The sequence below is a fragment of the Vombatus ursinus genome, unplaced genomic scaffold (assembly GCF_900497805.2).
Source record: "Vombatus ursinus unplaced genomic scaffold, bare-nosed wombat genome assembly UNPS02000580.1, whole genome shotgun sequence".
Lineage (NCBI taxonomy): Eukaryota > Metazoa > Chordata > Mammalia > Diprotodontia > Vombatidae > Vombatus > Vombatus ursinus.
This window is the reverse complement of record NW_020940358.1, coordinates 26,515,954-26,537,106: the sequence shown is the minus strand read 5'-3', so window position 1 is coordinate 26,537,106 and position 21,153 is coordinate 26,515,954. Positions and strand designations below refer to the sequence as shown.

General features: G+C 41.4%; 1 protein-coding gene across 11 annotated transcripts in view; it reads right to left on the bottom strand.

Annotated features, from left to right (window-relative positions):
- ZMYND8 (zinc finger MYND-type containing 8) overlaps positions 1-21,153 on the bottom strand; it is a 112,511-nt gene that overhangs the window by 75,340 nt on the left and 16,018 nt on the right. The window contains exons 1-2 of one of the 11 annotated variants that reach the window (XM_027851445.1): positions 5,571-6,314; positions 3,356-3,513 (exon numbers count right to left, since the gene is read on the bottom strand). The exons of 9 other annotated variants lie outside the window; for them this stretch is intronic. In XM_027851445.1, coding sequence (XP_027707246.1) covers positions 3,356-3,374 — 19 coding nt within the window. In that variant the 5' untranslated portion in view covers positions 3,375-3,513; positions 5,571-6,314. Of the gene's footprint in view, positions 1-3,355; positions 3,514-5,570; positions 6,317-21,153 lie in introns of those variants that run through there. One more of the 11 variants, XM_027851460.1, reaches the window with a different exon arrangement.

The following is a 21,153-nucleotide window of genomic DNA, read 5'->3' as shown; positions in this document are numbered from 1 at the left end:
TGATCTTTCTCTCTCCCTCTCTCCTCTCTCCCCCTCCATCTCCCTCTCTCTAATTCTCAATCCCTCTCTCTCCTTCCTTCTCTCACTCCCTCCATCTCTTTCCTTCCTCCCTCCTTCCCTCCCTCTTCCTCTCTCTGTCTCTCTCCCCCTCCCCTCTCAGTTTCAGGTGAACATATGATTCAATGGTGGGGGGGAGAGAGAAGAGCCATGAAAAAAAGAAACCAAAAAGAAAACATAAAATCAAATAATTTTTGGAGCTGTGGAAAGGGCCTAAGAGAGATCTAATTCAAGCCTCTCCTTTTACAGATAAGGAAAGTAAGGCACAGAATGAAGAAGGGATTTGCTCACATGACACATTATCCATGGTCTAAGACTTTGGTTCTTATCTTAACACAAACCTTTAGGCCCAACTCTATTTCAAGTAACAAACACAAGCAATTCCTACTGGAGTAGGGGTTAGGCACCTGTTATCAGAAGAATAGAAATGTAATAGGTCACACATCTGTCAATACCAAAGAGCCAAAAATGAAGGCATGTTGGGCGAAAAATTAAGTTCTTTTTTTTCTTTTTAGAGGGTTTCTCCACCAAATTAGCTGTCTTGAAGATCTAATGACCACTTTTTTTTCCCCTGGACCAAAAATCTGGACACATGGTCTGATGAAAGTTGTTCCTTTTACAAAATTTCATTAAGAACACACTTGCTTTTCTTGAAATCAGCACTATACTGGAAAAATCCAGGACACGTGGCCACCACACATAGAGAGAGGTATAAAATGAACATTTTTTCAAATGCTTTTTAAAAAAATCCTTCAAGAGTTATGCAGTTTTTCCTTTGAAGACCTCCAAAGAGAAATAACCTATGCCAAGGACACTTGTAGATAAAATGGCCTAGTCTAAGAGTTGCTGGTCTTGGAGACAGAAAGACCTGATGGAAGAATGACCCCCTGTGCCCTCAGCAAAATCACTTCACCTCTCAAGGGTGTTCCCAACTCTCTAAAAGCCAAAGAGAAGGTGCCCACCTGTACAGAGTAAGGGAGTTTCTTCTCCCAGCAGTTCGCTATACCAATGAAATCGAAATCCCTATCCCTACTACCATGTTTTGAAATTTATGAAATAGGGGCAGCTAGATAGTGCAATGGATAGAGCCTGGCCTTGGAGTCAGGAGGACCTGAGTTCAAATCTGACCCCAGACACTTGACACTTACTAGCTGTGTAACCATGGGCAAGTCATTTAGCCATGATTGCCTCACCAAAAAGCAGGCAAAAAAAAAAAAAAAAAGAAGAAGGAAGAAATTTATGAAACAAAACCTCCCAACTCTCCTATGAGGTAAGGAGTAAAAGTATTAATACCCTTTCACTTATCCTCCCCTCAAAAAAAAAAATAAGCATATTTGAAGATGATACAGGTTTGCCCAAGGTCAGAGAGTTAATAAGGGACAGATCATAGGATCTGAACAGATCCAGCATTCTATCCATGATTTCAGGGGACGCTAGAAAAGGTAGTTCCTTTTTCTGCACCTTGATTTTCTCCTTTGCAAAACCTGTGTCTCCTGACTCCAATCACAAAATCATTTTCACTACATCATGCTGCCTCTCGGCAGCTCGAATATTAGACTTGGAATCAGGAGGACCTGGGTCCAAATTCCACCTCGGGCAATGACCAGCTTATACAACCATGACCAAGCTAGTTCACCTCTTTGAGACTCGGGTTTTTCATCTGTAAAATGGGGATGATGATATGTGTATCCCCAACTTCACAAGGATGTTATGAGGATCAAATGAGATAATGTATGTGAAGTACACAGTAAGCCTTATAGGGGTCTTGATGCCACTCTGAAGTTCTGAAACTAAAACTTTGGGGACACCCTGCAGTTTCTCATTATTATGACTAGCAGCAGTCAGTCAGCAAGCATTGATTTGTCAGTGCCTTACTACTTGCCAAACACCGAGTGTTCCACGCCCCCCGGGTGCTAGCCACTGCACTTTGTACCTGGGTTTCCAAATCTTAAAAACCATGTAAAATTTAAAGGGCCAAACAAATGTGAGTAAATTTAAATTAAAATACTGCAGAAATAGGTCTAGAAATCTCCTACCAAAGAGGTCAATCAACAAGTAACACTTATGCCTTAATGCCTTCCTTCTGATGATTATCTCCAGTTTATCCTGTATATATTTTGTCTATACCACAAGATCATTGTTTGCATGTTGTCCCCCTCCCCCCAGTAGACTGTAAGCTCCCTGAGGGTAGGAGCTGGTAAACTGGGGGAGAGGGGAGATGCCTTTACAGCTGAGGTGCTTAGCACATAGTAGGCACTTAAACACTAGCTGACTTGTCTTGACAAGTATTTATCAAGTACTTATTGTAGGCTAGGCATAGTGCTAGGCCCTGGGGATACAAGTATAAGGAACGAAACAATCTCCGATCATGTAACAGAGCTCTGTTTTGGGCTCACTGTTTCCCCTCTATCACTTTCTCCCCTCCTCCTCCCAAAATAGAATTTTAAAAATATATTTGAGAGAACAGATGAACAGACAGCAGACCTCTCAGAACCAGGATGACCTCGGTTCAAATACAGCCTCTGACAGATATGCAGGCTATGGAACTCTGAACAAGCCTAAAAACTATTACATTTCAAAATAATAGCCAGCAGCATAAATCACCTACTATGTCCCAGGCACTGTGTGAAGCTCTTTACAAATATTATCTCTTTTGATCCTCACTAAACAACCCTAAGAGATAGGTGCTATTATTATCCCCATTTTACAGTTGAGAAAACTGAGAAAAGGTACGGATTTGCAGCGGTTGAAGTGCTTTCCTCCTGGGGAAATTTTCCCCCACTCTGATTAAATTACAGATCTAGTCCCACCCTGTACACATGACATGGGTATGTACATTTATATATGTAAACATATGAATGTACACATACATACACATAATATACATCAAGGCTCAGAAAGCGTTAATGTGCAGGAGGTACTACTTCTAAAAAGAATGACTCAGGGACACAGCATGGGGAAAGCAGGATGAGACAGAATATTTTCCCCTGCCAACATTCAAACACCATCTCATGAATCTGGAAAGCCTGTTGGGTATGGAGTGCTAACTGAAAGAAGAGACAGTCACGTGAGATCAGCTCCAGCCCTGAGACCAGAAACAGCTTTCATTAAAAAGCACAATTCCATTTCAAAATGCTCTTTTAAAGCTTAAGTAAAAGCCTTGACTTCCTAGGTGGCCTAACACCAACCCGATTATTAACTGTGCAATCCTGCAAACCCTCCTCTTCTGCCCCAAAGCAGGCTCTTCTCCCCCTCAGCTAAAGAGGGCAAGGGAATTAGTGTTAAAAACCACATTCACCATCTCGCTCCATCGGCATCTCGTCTCTTTTGTTCCTTAGTCTTCTCTCTCCCGTGTATGTGGTTGAGGAGCGTGGGTACTGCTGGGCTTTTGATTAATGGAGCCGGGTTGTTTGTGTTTTGTTGTTCTTGTTGCATTTAAATGGTGTTCACATGAGCCTGTTCAAGGACAGAACACCAATGTATGTTCCAAAATATACATTTGTTTCCCAGCTCCTTCACTGAAGCAGCATTTGCTTCCCTCCTACTACAAGCAGGCCCTGCGCAGCTCATACACCAGGCTCCTAGGACACACAGCTCCCTTCAGATCTACAGCAGACACCTCCATTTCATTGACCATCGGGCATTCCTTCCCCCACATCCGCCTCTGGGATCACACACAGACTCCTCAGAGCTCTTAGCTATCCAGCCCAGGAAATGACGCATCATTACTGGGAATTGTTTTAGTCTCTCAGGCTGGAAAAGACAGGCCTAGTGATTACCACTCACTCCCTGGGCCTGCAGTAGATTTTTGGGTGTCTTAAATTCCTTAATGCTGTTGACAGCACAATTGTCTGGACCATCTCCTATGTGGTAGCCAGTAATAAGCCTGGATAAAAAAAAGGATGATAACAAGCAAGTATTGAAATGACTGGGGGAGAGGGGGGGGGGGGCGGAGGAAAGTGTCAAAGACATTTGCTAATATAGCTGAACAGGCCTGGCTCTAAGCCACAATTCGTGAGACCCTGACTTGTTTACTGACCATGGCTCCTATAAAGCTGATTCTCTTAACAAAATCAAGATATAGAGCGGGAAGGGGGCTTAGAGGTGATATTGTCTACCCCCTTCATGAGGAAAATGAGGCCCAAGGAGATTAAAATGAAGTGCCCAGATTGACAGTTGATGATAAGTAGGAGTCAGAACTGAGATTCAAAACTCTAGTCCTTTCCTCCAAATCCAACCTATTTTCCACTATACTACACCATGAGATTTACTGAATTAATATACTTAAATTTCATTTTTAAAAAGGATTCTCGAGAAGACTATCCATTCTTCATATTCTGGGTTTCTTTCTACTTTTCCTCCACTGCATCCCTGGCAAACACAGGCTTTTCCAGCTGCAAGCAACCAAGTTTACCCTCTATCCATCACCACAACATATTTCCACAAAGAAGTACCAGTTCCACACTTGTTACTAGGAGCCCATTTTGTGAAACTGAACAACCCTGAGATGAGTCTAACAAACAAAATGAAGACAGGAAAGCCTTCAGGGCTGCTCGCTCTATTCCAAATGAATTTACAAAACACACTACATCTACAGGAAGGCACCGTTCCTAGGATGATGCCCGAGCATAAGCACAGAACCCAGATATTATTGGGTCATCAAGTATAAATGAAGAGATTGCACTTGGAGTAATTGCAAACACTCTCCATTGCCTACTTCAAACATGACCACATGCTGTTCTCTAGGGCAACAAAGCAGAAAACAGTTAATAATTTCAAAGCATTTTTTTAAAAGACCCAGAGAGCAGGGTACCCAAACAGGACATGCAACTTAGAAGCAACAGAATCCTCCCAAGCCAATACTTAAACTATAATGAACCAAAACCCCAGAAATGCCTGGAGGAAAAAAACAAACAAACCAGAAAGGGGGGGAGGGGTACAGAGGGAGGCGGGGAAAGCACAGGGAGAGACAAAGCCCCAAAGAAAAAGCAGGCCAAGTTAAACACGTGCAAAAACGTGGAGACTTACAGTTCTTTAGGAAGCCCTGATTTTCTACACTATAATCCTAGATATTTTAAAAGGAGCCAAATCACACTAAATAGGAGATATTTTAGAGAACCACCCTGTATCACAGCCTTCACAATCTCTGAAACTAGACACACATATGTTTCTGGAAATGGGGGCTTTTATTTAAGGTCCCCAAAGCTAGCATGTAAAAGCAATCTCTCCTGGCTGGGCATATCTACTTCCAGAACAGATCTAACTGATCACCAACCCAACCAAGCCTTGATATCAGGGACGTCCTCTTCCAGGTGAAATTCTCACCGAGATCAATGAAAGGTCCTGAGGCTTCTCGAGGGGTTGCAGTATGGAGAAACAGTCCATTTCCAAATGTGAAACAGACATTAGGAAATATGTAACTAAGGGGGGATGGCAGGGACGAGATCTAGAGGAGAATATAAATCCAAAGCACACAAGGCCAGAAACCCAAAACCCCGTGAAAAAGCACTTACCAGCCATTTAAAAATGAGATGGGTGATGGTCAGCAGGCACAGCCACATCAGAGGAGGGCTTTCAAGAGGCTTCTGCTTGCAGGCTTTTTCCCCCGGCTGGCTTGTTATTAGTGAGAAGGCCTCTCCCAGGGAGGAGGAGGGAAAGGAGAGGCTGGGAGTTATCTCCTCCTATTGCTGCGACTGCTTTCTCTTATTAGGTTCCCCACTGGTGCTAGAATCCCACCACCTCTTTGCAATCTCCTGTGTACAGTGCAGCCGAAGTGGCCTAGCCCACCAAAGCCGTTTATAGATATTTGCTATAGCGGCAATCTATCAAACATGACAGCAGTTCAGCTCAGATTAAAGTCTTTGTTGCAATTCACAGCAACAGGCCTATTTGCACCAAATGCTATACATGCAACAGAATATAAACTGTCCTGCTCATTAATGCAAGGAAGAGCTGCAGCATGATCAATAGTTCTGTAAATATGGCATGTCTCTCGGCCATGCTAGTTAGGAAAAGGGCACCATCTTGTGTGTTCTCAGAATGTAACCCAAAGGAGCTTCTTCCGCTGGAATGTCAGCCAACAGGAACTCAAACGGAACAGCAAAGACCAAGCCCACGCCAACCAGGGTCAGAAAGCTATTAAGGGGCATATTCACATGCAAAAGGTGAAAACAGCAGAACCAGCTTTGCAAGACTGAGGGTGCGCAAGTCTGGGGAAATGAGGCTGATTTGCAAATGAATTCCCGGCTGCTTCTGGACAATTGCTAGACCTTAATGAAAGAGGTTTTTCGGCCAGGTCTCTAATCTCCTTTGGGATGAAGCCTTAGGAAACTACGGGACACCTCAATAGGAATTTCCGGGTTGGGGCAGTGCCAGGTTGCCTGGAATTTTACATGCAAAATAAAGGACCTCCCCAAATCCCAGATACATGCAGCAACCCTTATTATTTCTGCTTGTGCCCTGCAGATGTGGCTCAGTTCAATTTATTTACATGTTAAAAAAAAAAAAAAGAACTTAAAGTCAGGCCAAATCATTGTGAAGAAAATGCTGCACAACTGGTTTCCTTTGGCTTTTCAATTCCTGCTTTCAAATAATTCCAAATTCACTAGTTTTGGAGTGTAACTACCTGGTAGACGGAATTCCTCTCTGCATTATTTATCAGCTCCCTAGGAGCCCCCAGCATTTTGCTAAAACACAAATGTCTGCTCCTGGCTTACTTACGGCTGGCAACATTCGAGAGCATTTGACCAGCAGTTTACAAAGCAGGAATGTTTCACAAACAAGAAAAAGCTTCTGTTCTTTAAGGAATAAATGGGGGAGGGGGGAGTCAGAGAAGGGAGAAAAGCAACAAGAGAGGAGGTGAGAAAAGAGGAGCAAGTGATTCTTTAAATTAAGAGGAAAACATGGACCATGTTCTGCCCAAGGCCTTGCTTTCCCCCAAAGCACACCCATGCCAAGAAATTTTCTAAAAGGTGCCAAAAGATGTTTTACCAGTCCCACCTCTGATCTTACTTTATTCAATGGTGGCCCTGAGTGGGAAAGATCATTTTCATTTTCATGGTGTGCCGTAAACCACCCTGGGTTTGAGTAGCAGCTTGAACTTTGTAGCTGTGTCAAGTCAACAAGCATTTATTAAGCGCCTACTACATGCCAGGCACTGGGTTAGACCGGGAGATAACAAAGATAGGCAAAAGGCAGTTAGATCTGTTCTCGAGCCCACCATCTACTAGGGAAGGAGAGGAAAGAAATACAGAGAGGTTAAACTGGAGATAATCTGGCGGGAAGGCAAGAAGGCAGAAGATGGAGGAAGACTGAGAAGGCTTCTTGCAAAAGGTGGGATGATAACTGGGGCCTTCAAGGAACTCAGGGAAGACAGGGTACTGTGTGAAAAGTCAAGAACCCAGAACTCTATCACCAGATCAAGTGCCCTTTGTACAATATGTAAATTTAACATGTTAATTATTATATGTAGTATATAAAATTAACTTCTCTGGGCGTTAGTTCCTCTAATCTAAAATGATAATGATGATGCAGATAATAATAATAATAGATACCTCTCAAGTTGCTGTAATGCCACAAGTCACTATTAAAACGTGAGCAGTGATTATTATCATTATTACATGAAACCTCTTCACCGTCATGATATCATTGGTCCTCTTTGAAAACAGCAACATGATACCTCTACCTCCTTTAAAGAGAAAATATGGCACATAAGAAAGAGTGGTCATCGTAAGACCTGGGTTCAAATTTCAGCTTTGCCCCTTAGTTGTTGGGCCATAAAAAGTCATTTTAACTCTGGAAAAGTTACTCATCTGTAAAATGGGAAGAATAAAAACAGTAATCTCACAGGGCTCTTGTGATTATTAAATGAGATGATATGTGTAAAGCATTTTGTAAACCTTAAAACACTTCAGTTGGTAGCAGTACTACTAAGTTGATGGGGGCCTTCTCTGATTTAGAACTTCACTTAATTCCATTCATTTCAAACATCTACAATCTTCTATAGGCAAGGGCTTGTACTAGATGCTAAGAGGGAAGAAATTATAGCAATACACAACTGAAAGGTCATCTTTATCACTATTTAAACAGCAATTATGGAGAAGGTTCCAAACAACCTGATACAAATTTATGATTTGTGGTTTTAAAGAATAATTATTATTCTTCCCCTCTAAAAAAAAAAAGGGTATGAAAGATTGTGTGGGACGTGTAAATCCCCCATATGTCTAGAATAGGATGATTATTAACCAACATTAAAATTGCATATTCATTCATGTTCTATGGCTATTTCTCCAGTCTCAACAAGCCTTTATTAAAAGCCCACTATATGCCAGGCAGTTTGCTAGGCTCTAGAGAATGCAAAGACAAAACAGTTGCTACTCTTAAGTAACTTCCAACCTTATTCCTGGGAAACAAAAGGTTCACAGATGAGCAAATGCAAAATAAGTATCAAAACAAATACAAAGTAATTTCTGAAGGAGAAGACACTGGCAACCAACCTGACAAGGGTTGCGTTAACAGGTGGCAGGCACTTTATTGTTGTCCTTAGCACTTTATTTGAGCCTTAAAGGACAGAAACATTAAGAGAGGGTAAAGAGTGAGATAGCAGCAGACAGAGCATGGGTCCTGGAGTCAGGAGGAGCTGAGTTCAAATTCATCCTCAGACACATACTAGCTGTGTGACCCTGGGCAAATCACTTCACCCCAACTGCCTCCAAAAGCAAAAATAAAAACATGAGGTAAAGAGGGAGTGCGCTGCAGGAAGAAAAGACAGTCCATACAAAAGCAGAGAGAGAGGAGACAACAGCGTAATAGAAAGAATCCTAGATCAGGCTTAAAATCCCTCATCTGACACTTACTAACCCTGTGTGACCTTGGACAAGTGATTTTAACCTCTTGGCCTCAATTTCCCCATCTGTAAAAATGAGGAGACTGAACTAGACACCTTTTAAGGTCCCTTCCAGCTCTGAATCTACACTCTTTTGAACGTCCTACCAGGTGGCAGCAAGGAAGCCATTTTGACCAGAAAATAAGCTATAAATGACTTCTGAAAACAACCTCATTCCTCTGCCTTTCCAACTGCTCCTAGCTCTGAGTAGCAGGTGGTTGGTTGGTGGATATTTGTTAATGATAATATTAATGCCCAATTCCATTCTGAATGCACAATTAAGGCCTAGGAATGCATTCCCCCAGCTCTGGCTCCCCTTGGAATCGTGAGCTATAGCAACCCTAAGACTCAAAGAGAAGAAACAACAGTGAGAACTTCTGCCTAATCAAGTGCAATCAAGAAAAATGAAAGAATCATAAAAACCTAAAATATCAGAGCTGGTAGACAACAACAACAGCTAACATTTATATAGCCCTTTAAAACTTAAAAAGTGATTCAAAAATATAAAATATTGCCTCACTGAATCCTCACAACTCGAGGAGGTGGGAGTTGGTATTGTCCCCATTTGATAGATGAGGAAACTGAGAAAGTGGCTGACTTGCTAAGGTCACACAGCTAGAAAAATCATCTGAGGCAGAATGTGAACTCGGGTCTTCCTGACTCCAGGTTCACAGAGACAATCTAACACAACTGTCTTATTTTCACCATGAGGGCAAACTGAGGCCAAGAAAAGGGAAATGACACATCTAAGATCACACAGTGAATTTAATAGCAGCGGTGGGGCTAGAACCATCCCCATGGACTCCAGGTCTCCGGCTCTTTCCATAATGACTTTACAAAGAGAGAAAAATTAAAGGGAAGAGGATTCACTGTTGTGTAGGTGAAGAAGCCATCAACAGCCCATTTGGGGGCAGGGTTAAAATCTGAAACTCCTCTATTACAAAATGTTTTTTGGGATGGTGGTGGATATAGCATTATTATGAAGCTGCTCCATAGAAAGGGGGGAGGGAATAAGCATTTATTCAGTGCTTACTATGCACCAAACACTGTGCTAAGAGCTTTTCAAACATTACCTCATTCGATCCTTACAGCTGGGAGGTAAGCACTATTACCACTACTAACACTACTACTACTATTATTGCCGTCATCATCATCATCCCCCTTTTACAGTTGAGAAAACTGAGGCAGCCAGAGATTAAGTGACTTGTTCAGAGTCCCACAGCTGGTAAATGTGTGAGACCAGATTTGAACTCAAGTCTTCCTGACTTTAGGCCCACAGCTTTATCCACAGAGACACCTAGCTGCCCAGAAAATACTCCTTGAGGGCAGGGATTGTTTCATTCTTTGCATTTTTATTCCCAAACCAGGCACATACAAAGCACTTAATAAATACTTGTGTACTGACTGCTTCCAAAAGGCTAACCACAAATTTACCTTAAAAAAATTCATTTTCCTGGAGCAACTAGGTGGTACTGTGGATAGAATACTGGCCCTGGAGTCCCGAGGACCCAAGTTCACAACTAACCTTAGACACTTACTAGCTGTGTGACCCCTGGGCAAGTCACTTAACCCCGATTGCCTCAAAAAAATAATAAAATACATTTTAAAAATTTCATTTTCCAGGTGCCTTTTCAATGGGTGGAGGGGGAGGGGCTGGTGGGAAGGAGAGAATTTGAAATCGAAAATTTTTTTAAAGAATGCTGAAAAGTAAATAGAGTTCTTAAAGAAATCATTTTCAGAACAGTAGTGGGCCCCAAGGATCCACTATTAGTCAGGAGAGAGAGCCTCCCTCACATGACTTGTTGTTAGGGCAGGGATAGGGACTGAATTGGTGGTTTCAATGGCAGAGGAAACGCCCAAGTGAGGAAATTCCCTTGATCAATGCAGGTGGACTCAGATGTTACAGTGACCTTCCTAAAGAACAAGTCTGACTACATTACCCCCTCCCCCCAACTCAAAAAACTCCCAATGGCTCCCCATCACTTCTAGGATCAAATATCAAATCCTCTGCATGTAAACATTTCATAACCTGCCCTCTGCCACCTTGCCAGTCTTCTTACACCACCACCACCCCCTCAGCCACCCTGAGATGCAGGGACACGGGCCTCCTTGCTGTTCCTTGAACAACACACTCCATCTGCCAACTCCAGGCGTCTTCACTAGACATCCTTCATGCCTGGAACACTTCCCCACGCACACTCTTCATCTCTGCCTCCTGCCTTCCCTGGGTTCTTTCAAGGCCCAGATAAAGTCCCACCTTCTACAGCTCAGAGAGTTCTGCTGAGTTCCTCCATTTATCCTGCACTTTGCTTGTTTGTACATAGTTATTTTCATGCTGCCTCTCCCATTAGATGATGAGCTCCCTGAGGGCAGGAATTGACTTTTATACCTTTCTTTGTATCCTCAAGATCTATCCAGGCCTGTAGCAGGCACTTAAAAAATCTTTACTGATTGACTTACTGACTTGAACCCAGGCCTTCCAGGTTTTGAAGTCACCCCTTTATCTGCTATGCCACAGCAAATCACTTAACCTTTCTAAGCGTCTTATTTTTTCATCTGTAAAAAGGAGGGCAGTAATATCCATGGTACCCACCTCAGAGTCGTTGTGAGGACCAAATGAGATAATGTACATTAAGTGCTTGGTAAACCTTAAAGAGCCATATAAATGTCAGCTATTATTAATATTAGAAGCACACATGATTGAAAAAGAAGGTAGACTAGTCATGTGGCATAAGTAAGAGATAACCGATGGACAATCTAAGTGCTACACTGAAATCCATGAAATATTAATAGAATGAGAGAAAGGCCTCTAGTGCATTGGGAAAATCCTCTGCGGCAGATTTATAGAAAGGAACAGAAAAGATACACAGCATTGGAAGGTAATGAGAAGCTGCAATCTGTACTGAAGGAGAGAGTACCCACATTGAAGGTATCACAGTCCATTAAAGGAGGAGCCACCTAGTTAATGAAGAAATCAGAGATGGGGGGGGGGGGAGGAAAGGCAGAACTTTGGCTGGGCCAGAGTAATATTTTACCATTAACACTGTGTGGTATAGAGGAAACTACTGAATCTGGGGAAAGAAAGACCTGTGTTCCCATACTGGCACTGCTACTTAATACCTGTGTGACCTTGGACAAGTCACTTCCCCACTGAGATCTTGGTTTCCTCATCTGTAAAATGAGGGGGTAAGACTAGATTATCTCTTAAGATTCCTTCCCAATCTAAATCCAACATTTTCACCATCTATTTCTGAATGAACCAGCAATGAAAAAGTACAAACACAGCTTTCTTCAAGAAAAACATACCATCAACTAATAGATCTCTAGGATTCTTATTAGACTTAACAGAATCATCACTGAACCCTAATCCTTTTTCTTCGTCACCACAGGCAAATTACTTCCCTGTTCAACCTCAGTCTCCTCGTCTATAAAAATGGATAATAATAGTTGTTCTACACTGTGGCACAGGGTTATCTGTAGGAAATGTGCTTTATAACCAGTTAAGTGTTACATAAACACTGAGTTATTAATATTAGTATTATTAGATCCTTGAGCCATAAATCCCTATTGACCCATAATACCTATCTCGTCTTCTATGAATTCTGCCCAGTGACCTGGTGAGACTGTCCAGGACTAGGGGAATAGCTTTGTAGATAAAACACTCTGTTGCCAAGCCCCAAGATACCCAGCTTCCATTTAGGCACATATCAGGAGGGTCAATCTTCCTCATTTGGTGTTTGTTCAATCATTTCAGTCACATTCAGGACTCCCATTTGGGGTTCTTGGCAAAGGTACTAGAATAGTTTGCCATTTCCTTCTCCAGTTCATTTTTACAGATAAGGAAACTGAGGCAAACAGGGTTAAGTGACTTGCATACAGGGTCATACAGCTAGTAAGTGTCTGAGGCTGGATTTGAACTCAAGTCCTCCTGACTCCAGGCCCAGTGCCACCTACTTACTCCATTTGGTGCTAGCCTTAACTAATCATTCTTTGTCCTCAACACAACACACTTATCTCCTTAACTTCTAAGGCTGATTCCCCCTTCATGGAACACTCCGCCTTCCTCCTCTCACTGTTCCCTCAGTCCTAGTCCTCATTCAACCCTGGTTTGAATACCACTGCCTTCTGGAAGTTTTCCCTGACTCCTCAAACCCACAATGATTTCTCTCCCTTATGAACTCAGAATCTCACCACCACAAAAATGGATGGATCATCCACCATTTCATCCACCTCATGCTTGAGTCTCCATCTAAAACATACCTAAGGGATCCTCCAACCTTTGCCTGAAGGCCTCTGATGAGGGAGGGCCCCCTCCCCATCCCTCCATCCTAATCCTGGCAGCCCATTCCATTTTGGGGATAGCTCTAATACTTAGAAAGTTTTGGCATTTTATTAAATTCAACTTTACCTGTTTGCAATTTCTCTGCCTATTTTTCCTGGCTCTTCCCTCTGAGGCCCAACAGAACAAATTTAACCTGACACTCATCTGAACAGGCCAAAGGAGAGTTGAACACACACACACATACACACATACACACACACACACAAACACAAATTTGGTATAGCAATATACTCAACTAGGAAACAGACTAAACTGATTTTTAAATAGAAAAAAAACAAATAGCCAGCATCAAAACAATAACCAGCAGCATTTCCAGAAGACCAACCAATGATGAAGCATACTACTAACCTCCTGACAAAGAGATTATAAAGAATGAGACATACATTTTCAGATATGGACAATCCATGGATGTTTTGCTTGACTCTGCTTATTTCTTACAAAGGAAGATTCATTTCATTTTCTTCTGTTTTAAATATGAGGCCAGTACGGGATTTGCAGGGGAGATGGGGTATAGTAAGAACAACGCTCTCCCCAAAAAAGGGGGGGGGAGCGGAAAGAGGGTCATTGAAGCATTTTTTTTAAATACCCCGAAGTAGAATGGATGGAAGGTTAACAGCATTTAGCTTTGAAACAAACAAGCTGAATTTGTCATTTTTTTAAAACGAGCCATACATAATGGATTTATAGTTTCACATACAATCTTCTTTTTCTGTTCTTTGTGTATGGAATATTGATTGAGTTTTATCAAGCTCCAAATAACAAAAGAGACGACTTCTAGGAGTGGCCCCACATTCTTTGATCCTGAGGTCCCACTGCTAACCACATACCCCAAAAAGGTCAAAGACAGAAAGAAAAATCCTATAGATACCAAAATACTCAAAGCAACACTTTTGGGGGGCAACAAAGAACTGGAAACAATGTGTCCTTTTTTTTGAGAAATAGCTGTAGTTAGTTCATGAATTCAATGGAATATGATGTCAAATATGAAGGATTCTGAGAGGCATAGGAAGACAAACTGATGCTGATTGAATTAAGAAGAATAAGGAAAGCAATATGCAAAATGACAATGGTAATTATGGAAAGAACAAAAAAGAAGAAGATAAGAGAAAATAAAACAAAAGAAAAGAAACTGAAAGCTGTGTAATTGTAATAACCAAGTTCCAGGAGATTTGTGCCTCCTGACTCTAGTTACAAAGGTAGGGAACACTATGGATGTGGAATATGTTTGTGCTCGCTAAATTTTTTTTTTTAATAAATCTCTCTGTGATTTATCTGTCTTTCTCTTTCTCTCTCTCACTCTCTCCCTTTTTCTTTCTCTCCCCCTCCCTTCTCCCTCCCCTTTCTCTCTTTATGTAAATCTTTATTACAAGGGGATGGTTCAATGGGTGAGAGAAGGCTTTTCAGAAATAAAATTTCTACAAAAAGTGGATATGAACAAAAATTAGATTTATTTTGAAATACAGGGGTTTCTGCAATATACAATCTCAGCTTCACTGTCTATAAATAAGAAGAAAATCTGGGTTTATGTTAGTTAGGTACATGGTATTGCCTCACCCCCTTAAGAAGAACATGGTAAATGGTTCAATCTTTTGTCTCTCATAAAAGATACTTTGGCACTTAAAACAAGCCGCCATAGCATGTAATTCAAGTATTGTTATGCTATTTTGCAGATGGAAGCACTAAAGCTTAAAGAGGGTAAGTAACTAGCCCAAGATCACAGAGCTAATAACCATCAGAGCCAGGATTCCAAATCTGGTGCTCTTTCATCAACAGACATTTATTAAGTGCTTACTGTGTACTAGGCTAGGCATAGGGGATACAAAGTCAAATTACATTCAATTGGGATTTTCAACAAATATATAAATAAGGTAATACAAGGTAATCTGAGAAGGGCACAAACACTAGAGGAAGAAGTACTAATGGGGAAAAGTTCTATCAGGAAACAACACATCACCTCAAATAAGGAAGGATTTCTTATCATCCTCCGTGGTTCCCCATTGCTCTACCCTGCAATCAAGACCCTCCACTAGCCAGCAGTAGCAGCAGGCCACCTTTCCACCCTAATCTCCTATCACTCTCCTCCACATGTTAACTAACTACTACTCTCTATCCCCAGAAGGCACCCTCCATCTTCCTGCCTTAGGGCATGCCCTGTGCTTGTTTCTCTCCCCAAATCAGCCAGCTGAATTTCTAGTCATCCATTAAGGCCCAACTCAAATAAAATCTTGCACGAAGCCTTTCTGGATTGGCCAGTCATTACTAAACTTTTCCCTCTTGGACCATAAAGCATTTTGTTTTGTAGAACTCTCTAATACATCCATTATACAATACTGTGCATTATGAAAATTATCTATTAAGAGTGTCTGACCCTCCTACTCCATTAAGGTAGGAACTAGGTCATATCTAAATCTTGTCACTTCTTCAGCAGCAAGAGCAGTATTTTGCACATGACAGGTCCATAATAAGCATACAAAGGGAAAAATATCAAGGTCTAGAGGCAGACCACTTGGGTTTGAATTCTGACTCTGCTTCTTACTACCTGTCTTTTTATTTTTTAAAAAATTAACAGAAATCCTACCCAAACCCCACTGGGAAAAAAGAAGAAAAACAAATTCCTTATAACAAATACACACAGTCAAGCTGTGCGTGCATGTTTGTATATGTATTTTACATTTCAATATGCATACATGTTACATTACACTGTATGCTTATGCCTGTTTTTGTGTTTGTGTGTTCTGCTGTGTATGTTGTATGTTGGATTGCATGTGTTTGTGTGTGCGTGTATAAATATAAACGTCCACAAATATATATGTCTCATTCTGCACTCTTGACTCCATCGAGGCTCTGTCATGAGGTGGACGGCATACTTCATCATACGGTCAATACACTGATCAGAGTTCTTACTGCTTTCAGTTGTTTTCGTCTACAATGCTGCTCCTTACTGTCTGTGCCATTCAGAGCAAGTTACTTCATCACCCTGTGCCTCAGTTTCCTCTCTGTAAAATGAGATGACTGACCTGTAAGCCAGCTAAGACCCCTTACAGCTCTACAGCTTCAATTCTATGAGTGATCATTGAGCTCTTTATCAATGGAACCACCTGCCTGGGAGGAAGAGACACCTGGCCCGTAACTGCAGGTGTTCAAGTGGAGGCTGCATGTCATCTCTCCAGGAGGCTGGTTCAGAGGGGATTCCAGTTTAGATACAGTTTTGGCTGGATCACCCTTCAAGCTCTGAGATTCTTTGATTCTAGCTTCAGGATGAGTTTATATATACAATAACTCTGGGCTTTACAGGGAATATTTTCTAACATCCAAAATATAACACCTGCTTTACCCAGAGGATTCTAAGCTTGTCTTCACACCTGGTCCTCCAGATTTCACATACTTGTTCTAGCATGAAACTTAGCATCCACAACTCTGTTTAAGAATCAAACTATCCTTCCCAAAACAAAATGTTAGTGGATTGATTTAGAATGACAGAATCTTAAAGCTAAAAGGATATTTACAGAGGTTATATATACAAACACTTTTCTTCTCATTTGCAGATAATGAAATTGACTTGTTGGTCCAGGGTCACACAGCTAAATCAGGGTGAAGATGCGACTTAAACCCAGGTCTCCTGAATCCCAATGTTCTTTCCATATAGTGATGAAATGATAATTAATAAAAAAGATTCACATGTAAAACACTTCAAAGTTTGCAAAGTGCTTCCCTGTTGACAACCCTGTGAGAGTAATAAATAATTGCAATTTTAACCCCATTTTACATATGAGAAAACTGAGGCTCAAAATCAGTTAATACTTTCCCAAAGTCACATAGCTAATAAGTGGTTGAGTCTAGATTCAAACTCAGGTCATCTTATTCCAAATCCAGTGCTCTTTTATTACATATTAGCTGCCTCTAACACTGTTCATAGAAAAAGTATAATTGAGTAAAATTGTGTATTACATTACAGCATGTAACTCAGCTAGCCACGACAACTCTATGTTTAAGATCCAAGGATAATCTTTTATCAACCATTTACTGAGTGTCTACTAAGAATAAGACATTGTGCCAAATGCTGAGGGAGCTTTAACAATGAATAAGACTCAGTCTCTGCCCTTGAGGAACCCACTATCAATGTAAGACCTGAAAAGTCAAAGGAAGAAGAGATCAGCTCTGGTTATGGAAGGAGGGAAAGGAGATGGTATTTGAGTTGGGTCTTGAAGTATCAGCAAAATTCCAATGAAGACATGGGGAGGAGGTCATTCCAGTTAGAGGGAAGCGAGTAAGCAAAGGCAGAGCAGCAGGTCAGTTCAGGACATCTGGGGATACAGAGGTAAGCTAGCTCGGGATATCTGGGGAACAGTAGTTACTCTAGTTTAACTACAACAAAGAGACGGTAAAGGGGCCTGGTACGAGACAAAGCTGAAAAGAGAAGTAGGAACCTCACTGTACAGGTCCTTCAATGCCAGGCTGAAGCAGACTTTATTCAGAAGGCATGGAGAGTCATTTGAAGGTTACAGCCTCCTAATTGTTCTCTCTGCCTCAAGTCTCTCCCCACTCCAACCCATCCTCAAAACAGCTGCCAAAGTGCTTTTCCTAAAGTGCAGGTCTGATCATCTCAAGACTTCTTATCTAACCCCACTCTACTCAATAAACACTAATGACTCCCTATTATGTCTGGGATCAAATCGAAAATACTCCCATTTGGCGTCTAAAACTCTTTATAACTTGACCCCTTCCTTTCTTTCCAGTCTTCTTCCCCATTACTCCTCTCAATGCACATGGTCCAGCAATACAGGTCTACTTGCTATTCCTCACCCACAACACTCCACCTCCCATCTCCATGCCTTTATGGGAGGTCCACCTCCACTGGAATACTCACTTGCCCTCTCTTCCTTTTTCCTCCTCCTCTTTCTCCTCCTTTTGTTTTCCTTTTCCTTCTCCTTTCTTCTTCCTCCTCCTTCTTCCTTCCCTTTCTTTGTTCTCCTCCTCCTTCTTCCTTCTCCTTCTTCCTTCTCCTCCTCTTCTTCCTTCCTTTTCTTTTTCCTCCTCCTCCTCCCATCTCTCTCTCCCTCTCTCCCTCTCTCTCTCCTTCTCTCTTGCTCTCTCTCTCTCTCTCTCTCCCTCCTCTTTCTCCCTGTCTGTTTCTCTCTTTGTCTTTCTCACTATCTGTGTATCTGTCTGTTTTTCTCTCTGCCTCTGTATCCCCTCTCTGCCTTAGGATTACTGGCTCTAATGCCACCTCTGCAGTAGGTTCCCCACTGTTCCTAACGCCTCCTCTCAAGATACCTTGTATCAATTTCATATGCATCTTATATATTCCTGTATATGTATATATAATATGCCTCCATTAGAATATAAACTCCTACTGGTAAAGGACTCTTCTCCTTTTATTTGTAATCCTAACATTTAGTTTAGGATATAATAACTGCATCGTAACTGTTGTTGATTGATGATTATTACACAAAGGAGTAACACAGAAAGATGAAGCTGGCAACTTAAAGCAAGAAACAGGAAACAAGCAAACGGAGAGGCTATTACAATACTCTGGGCAAGAGGCAATAAGTGCCTGAAATGGGTGCTTGTGAGGGATGAAAGAGCCATTTTTGGAATGTAAAATTAACAGATTTTTTGAGGTAGAGGGAATATTCAAAGAAATGCCTCTAAATTTGCAAACTGAGGTGACTGAGAGCATGGTGTCATTAATGGGAAATGGAAAGGGTCAGGAGGTGGAGCCATTTTTAGGTGAAAAGATATATTGCTAGAAAATTATCTTGAAAATGAGCCTCACGTTTGGGCAAATACATACAAAAGGGTTGTGAAACAAACCACGTTCAAGTGCAGCATTCAGAAGCCTAAATTGCTAACAGTTTTTAAATGTAGTAGGTCACAAACCTGTCAATTAGTTTCAAATACTCCCCATGAATGTGGGAGTCACAATGAAGCATGCTGTGGCCACCTTACCGAACTCCTCTCTGGTTTGTGAGAGGAACAGAACTGCAACAAACAATTCATTTAAAATCCACCGGGCATCTGTCCCTTGATAATTACTTCCAGGCACAATCTGGGCTGGAAACTAAGTCATCACCTCCAGCTCTGAAAGACTCTATAACTCAACTCTGGAAGAGGCATTAAGGGTACATAACCAACAAGTTTAGGTAGTTTAATGTTCATTCTCAGACAACATAAGCACTAGCTTTTCAAACTCAAAATTTTTCAAACTTTTTTCAAATCTTATTCATTAAAAAGGGACTTGTTGACATACTAATCATTATTTTAACCTATAAGGATGAAAGGGGCAGCGAGAGGGGCAGCTAGATGGCGCAGTGGATACAGTGCCAGGCCTGGAGTCGGGAAGACTCATCTCCCTAAGTTCAAATCCAGCTTCAAACACTTACTGGCTGTGTGACTTAACTGGCAAGTGACTTAATTCTGTCTGTCCCAGTTTTCTCATCTGTAAAATGAGCTAGAGAAGAAAATGGCATCTTTGTCAAGAAAACCTCAAAATGGGGTCAGGGAGAGTCAGACACAACTGAAATCACCAAACAACAACATAAGGATGAGAACTGGATGGATTTCAGGAAATTCTAAGATCTCTGAAGACCTGGGTTCAAATCTACATTCTACCACTTTTTAACTGTGTGACTTTACTCAAATCACTTCATGTTCTTGGACCTCAGTTTCCTATTCTGTAAATTGAGAGATTTGGACTGGAGAATCATTAGAGATCCCTTTTAGTTTTAAATTGTATGAACATATGACCTACCTTTTTGTAGGCTCTAGGATAAGACAAAGAAATATCTCCATTGTTAGCCTCCATTTTCTCCCCTCTTACTTCTCACTCCCTTTTGTATTAGTTCCCACTCCCAGTACTCAGCTGACATTATTCTCTCCAAGGTTACAAAAGATCTCTTAACTGCTAAGTCTAATAGTTTTTTTTAGTTTTTTTAGTTTTAATTTTACTTGGATCTGTCCCTCATTCCTTCCTCCAGGATGTCCTTTCCTTCCTTGGCATCCGTTATACTTGTGGTCTCATGGTTCTCTTCTGACTGGTCTAACCACTCTGTACTCTCTTCTTCATATATATATACATGTGTATTTTTGTTTTCCTTGATAATTTCATCAACTCTCTTGGGATCAATTATCATCATCTCTTGACAGCTATGTGCACAGCACAGGATACAGCTCTAGACCCGATCTTGGGAAAACAGGAGTTCAAATCCTGCCTCAGACACTTACTATTTGTTGTGACCCTGGGCAAGTCACTTAACCTCTGTTTGCCTCAATTTCCTCAACTGAAACAGGGAAAATAACAGCACCTACCTCTCAATGCTGTTGCAAAGATAAAATGAGATATTTGTAAAGTGTTTTTGCAAACCTTAAGGCACTATATAAATGGTAACTATTATGTGACATTCCCCAGATCCAAATATGTAGCCCTAATCTCTAGTACTCGATTACAAATTACACGATAGACCTCTCCATCCAGATCTTCTTTCCACATCTCAAACTCAACATGTCCAAAACAGAACTTTATATAGAGTTCTTCCACTACCAAACCCACACCCATTCCACACCTGACCATTTTTGATGACAGTCACCCAACCTTGAAGTCATCCTTGACCCCTCCACTGCCCTCAACCCCAATACCCAATCAGTTGCCAAATTAATCCTATCTCCAAACATCTCTCACACCCATTCCTTTCTCTCCATTCACACAGCCTCTTCCCTAATTTGGGCCTCTCAAGCTATCTACTGCAATATTTCCTAACTGGTCTCACCGCTGTCAGTCTCTCACCATCATCCACATAGGTCCCAAATCAGTATGTCTAGAAGACAGACAAAGTCATTTTTCTCCCCTCTCCAAAATCTTAGGATCATAAAT